We start from the raw sequence: 4,828 nt of genomic DNA, 5'->3' as shown, positions 1-4,828 counted from the left end.
TTTTTACCAAGGATTTATAAAGGACTTTAGTAAGGTATCCTTGCCACTATCTAGATTGTTGCAAAAAGATGTTGATTTGACCTAAGTGAAGAATGCATGGCGTCTTTTGATAAGCTCAAGGTTGCATTAACCCAAACTCCCATTGTGAGAGGGCCGGATTGGAGTCAACCATTCAAAATAATGTGTGATGCTTCAAACTATGCGGTAGGAGCCGCGTTAGCACAACGCAAGGGTAAGAATCCATATGTCATAGCCTATGCATCAAAAACATTGGATGGAGCATAATCCAATTACACTACCACAGAGAAAGAGCTATTGGCCATTATTTTTGCTTTGGATAAATTCTGAGCTTATTTACTTGGCTTCAAGGTGGTAGTGTACTCGGATCATGCAGCATTAAAATACTTGTTAGCTAAAAAGAAATCGAGATCGAGATTGATTAGATGGGTTTTACTATTGCAAGAATTTGACTTGGAAATTAAGGATAGGAGTGGTTCGCAAAATCTAGTGGCGGATCACGTAAGTCGCCTTGAACACACCAAGGGCGATGCCACTCCTATTGATGACTCATTTCCCTTTGAGGGCTTGTAAGCAATCTCGGAAGTCATTCCTTGGTATGCACCAATAGCCAATTACTTGGTATCCCGCACCTTCCCTCCTAATCTCTCCAAGCATCAAAAGAATAAGCTGAAAAGCGAGTCCAAATACTATGTGTGGGATGATCCATACCTTTGGAGATGTGATGCGGATCAAGTAATTCGGAGGTGCATCCCACAAACCGAATTCCAATCAATCTTGGAAGCTTGCCACTGCTCCGAAGGAGGTGGTCATTATGGACCCTAAAGGACGGCAAGAAAAATCCTAGATTGTGGATTTTGGTGGCTAACTCTTTTCAAGGATTCCGCTCTCTTTTGTAAATCTTGTTCTCAATGTCATAGATTTAGTAATATCTCCAAGAAGGATGAAATTTCCCAACAAACCATGCTATTTTATGAAATTTTTGATTTGTGGGGCATTGACTTCATGGGGCCATTCCCAAACTCTAATGGCTTTCTCTACATCCTACTTTCTGTTGATTATGTGTCCAAATGGGTGGAAGCGATACCCACCTGGACGGACGATGCTAATGTAGTCCTTTCTTTTGTGAGGAATAATATAATTTGTCGCTTTGGGTCACCACGAGCAATCGTGAGTGACCAATGTTCACATTTTTGCAACAAAAGAATGGATGGACTCATGAAGAAATACGACATCATACATAAAGTAGCCATGGCCTATCACCCACAACCGAACAGCCAAGGCGAGGTCTCCAATCGGGAGATAAAGTGCATCTTGGAAAGGATTGTGAAACCTAATAGAAAAGATTGGAGTACCAAGCTTCCCGACGCACTTTGAGCCTACCGAACGGCATACAAGACGCTAATTGGCATGAGCCCCTTTCGATTGGTATATGGCAAAGCTTGCCACTTACCGGTAGAGGTAAAGCATAAAGTGTATTGGGCCATCAAGGAGTGCAACTCAAGTTTGGGAAAGGCCGGAATTGATAGGAACCTAAAATTAGTGGAATTGGATTGCTTGATGTTAGAAGCCTATGAGATCTCTAGACTTTACAAGGAGAAGATGAAAGCCGTGCATGACAAGAACATAAGAAGAAGAGAATTTGGAGCCGGCAACCTAGTCATTCTCTACAATTCAAAATTAAGATTGTTGCCCGAAAAAATAAGGTCAAGATGGGAAGGACCCTATCGGGTAGAGAAGGCGGAACCTTACGGAGTCTATCATTTGCGCCAACCATCAAGTTCCGACATCTTCAAGGTTAATGGGCATCGGTTAAAATTGTATCATGGTAAAAAGTTGACAAGAAACAAGGAGCTTGAGATATTCCTTTTGAAAGATGCACCTCATGACAAAGAGAATTGAGCTAGTGAAAGTCCAACTTAAGGACATTAAACAAAAGTGCTAGGTGGGAGACACCCCACCATGGTGAGATCTACTTTTTTCTTATCCCTCTTGTATATAATTCTTGAACTCTTTAATGATTTGTGAATACTTAGCTATAGAATTGTTTGGATAGATTTGATTTTGGTTGCTTTAGATAAGTTGTTCATGAAGATTTGCATTGATTTTGAGTAGGTGGATTGATTGTGTGGTAGAAAACACCCCATTTTTAGATATTGCATGATATTTTGGGTGTTTTTGCCCCCCTTTAGCTTGCGTGCCTGCTGAATTTTTGATAATAATGCACTTTTTCATGTCTAAAAAAAAGGGAGGAGGGGGGATCCATGCCTGTGCGTGCTAGACGCGTCCGCGTGGATGGCCTCGCAACCCCTGGTACAAAATTCCAGAGAGTTATGCGAGAATTAAGCCAGCATTGAGCCCCAAGCCTAACCCCATTCGCGCGTGCACGCACCTGGCGCGTACGCGTCCATAACTCTGCATAAGCATTCCACGCGAGCACGCCCTAGACGCGTGCGCATCGATGACACCACCTGCATCCTTAGCACATTTTTGCAGAGAGTTAGGCAAAATCTGGGCTAACATTATGCCTTGCGCCTAACCCTGCTCTCGCGTGCGCGCACCTGGTGCGTACGCACCCTTCTGCTATTTTGCGAATCAACGAGTGAGCGTGCATGATGCGTCCGTGCCGATTGTGCCACTCGCAGTCCTGGTACAACTTTCCCGAGAGTTGCACAACCATTGCGCCAACGCTGTGCTAATGGCAAACCCCACTGACTCTCAGGCATACATGCCGCGTGCGCGTCCCTTTGCATCATGCCAATCTACGCATGCGCGCATTGTATGCGTACGCGTCAATCCTTCTGCTGCCCACTCCTGGTACCCAATCCAAAGAGTTGCGCGAGTTTTGCGCTCGCATTGCGCCCCTAGCATAACTAGACTTACGTGTGTGCGCACCTTGTGCGTGCGCATCCACCCTTCATCTGTTACCCACATGCACACGTGGAAGACGCTTCCGCGTCCTTGCTATTTGTTCCCATCCACATGCGTGCGTGGTGGGTGCGCGCGCGTCGATCCTACGACATAGAAACATCTTCAAATTCTCCATCCCTCTTCTCTTATTTCAATCTTCATCCTCTCATCTCACATTCTCTACCACTTCAACCACCATTATTCCCCTTCTCCACCATCTCTCTGGCGGCACTGCCCTCCGGCAACCACCACTTTCAGCGGTCCCAAACTCTCCTCTCTCTTCCCTTTTTCCACCTTTCTTCCCCTATTCTCTCACTCACATTCCTCATTTCCATCTTCTCCCTCCAAAGGTACTCTTACCTTTCCTTTTTCTTGCTTCTACTTCTTTCTCTTTCTTCCTTTAGTTACACTTTCCTGCTTTCTTTCTCAGTTAATTTCTTATTCATGCTTACTTGTTTGTTTGATTTTCTTTCCCCTTACTATTTTTCATGGGTGTTGTGGGTAGAGATTTCTCTTGCATTAGTAGGTTCAATTGTTATATTTGATTTCCTTGCAATATGTGGTGCTCTATGATGATTGGTGTTGCTTTGTGGGATGCTACTTTGTTCCATTTCCTCCATTTGTATGCAACTTAAGGGTTGCATGCCAAGTGTTTGATGAAAAGCACATATGAGCCTCTCTTTCAAATTTGACTTAATGCTTTTCCCTTAGTGTTCTTTCTCACTCACTTGTCTATTCCTATGTGCATTGAGCTTATTACTCTTCATGTCTCATATTCACGTGCTCAACCCTTATGACTTGCTTCTTGTTATAGATGTTTGAGTATATGCCTCTCATGCCTCTTATTTGCATGCTTATATCACAGTTGCATCCTATGCTAGTGACTAGCCATTGTGCCCGTTGTTGTTTTAGTTACATGTTGTAGCTGTCATGTACCTAAGACACTCATTCTCTTATGGTCTCCCTCTTCACTTGCATGACTACCATTTATGAGTGCTTCTTTGGGTTTAATGTCTCTTCCTTTCCAACTTTTACAGGATGGTCATTAAGAAGGATAAAGGAAAGGCGCCGAAGAAAATGGTCACTACGAAGGCACCTTAAGGGTCCACCAATAGAGGTAAGCCCCTCCTCAAGAAAGCACGGAGGATCACTAACATTGATGCATCAGAGAAGGATAACCCTCCGAGGGATCCGACCAAGTTTCCCAACCGGTACTGCGAGCTTGTCTACCCCATGATAATTGAGAGAAACTATCACGCAGAGCCTCTTCTTGTTCCTCCGGCTCATGTTGTTCCAATCGTGATACCCCGCATCGAGCGGAGGCAATGGGGGTTTATGATGAGATAACCGAGGGAGGTAAACCTATCCTGGGTGGTGGAGTTTTACTCCAACTACCACTCACCTTCTCTTGCATCGGTCTTTGTGCATCGAAAGCAAGTTCCGATAACAGAGGAAGCTATTCAAGGAGTGCTTAGGACTGGGCCATTGGCGGATGGGATTGATGTCTACCAAGAGATCTTATCGACACATTGCGAGTATGGTTTTGATTGGGGTGCCATTCTCTGGGTCATCGCCATACCCAAAGCAATTTGGATCCGAGGGAGGATGCGACCCTGGCCTAAGGGTATTGATGCGCGATATCTCACTGTGGAGGCTCAGGCATGGGCCCAAATCTTAGCCCATTATGTGCTCCCTAGCACACACGGGTCATCTATCACCGACGAGCTAGCTTTATTGGTTTGGTGCATCCTTACCGAGAAGCCGATCAATATCCCAGCTATCATCCGTCAAGCTATGGGATGTATCCATACCAAAGGAAACTTATCCTTCCCCGCTTTAGTGACGGAGTTAGTTGCCGCGGCCGGTGTTTCCTGAGAAACAACGGATCGGAAGGCCATGA

General features: G+C 44.9%; 1 protein-coding gene across 1 annotated transcript; it reads left to right on the top strand.

Moving 5' to 3' along the window:
• Positions 1-1,428: 1,428 nt before the first annotated feature.
• LOC107493686 (uncharacterized) lies at positions 1,429-1,920 on the top strand. The gene has a single exon (XM_016114742.1). It carries the CDS (start codon positions 1,429-1,431, stop codon positions 1,918-1,920), a length of 492 nt encoding a protein of 163 aa, XP_015970228.1.
• Positions 1,921-4,828: the final 2,908 nt, after the last annotated feature.

The sequence above is a fragment of the Arachis duranensis genome, chromosome 6 (genome assembly GCF_000817695.3).
Source record: "Arachis duranensis cultivar V14167 chromosome 6, aradu.V14167.gnm2.J7QH, whole genome shotgun sequence".
Taxonomy (NCBI): Eukaryota; Viridiplantae; Streptophyta; class Magnoliopsida; order Fabales; family Fabaceae; genus Arachis; species Arachis duranensis.
The sequence above is the reverse complement of the archived record's forward strand: the minus strand, read 5'-3'. Positions and strand labels throughout refer to the sequence as shown.

What these genes read in the sequence shown, in the direction of transcription:
- LOC107493686 (XM_016114742.1), top strand. Translation starts at nt 1,429, where the DNA reads ATGAGCCCCTTTCGATTGGTATATGGCAAAGCTTGCCACTTACCGGTA.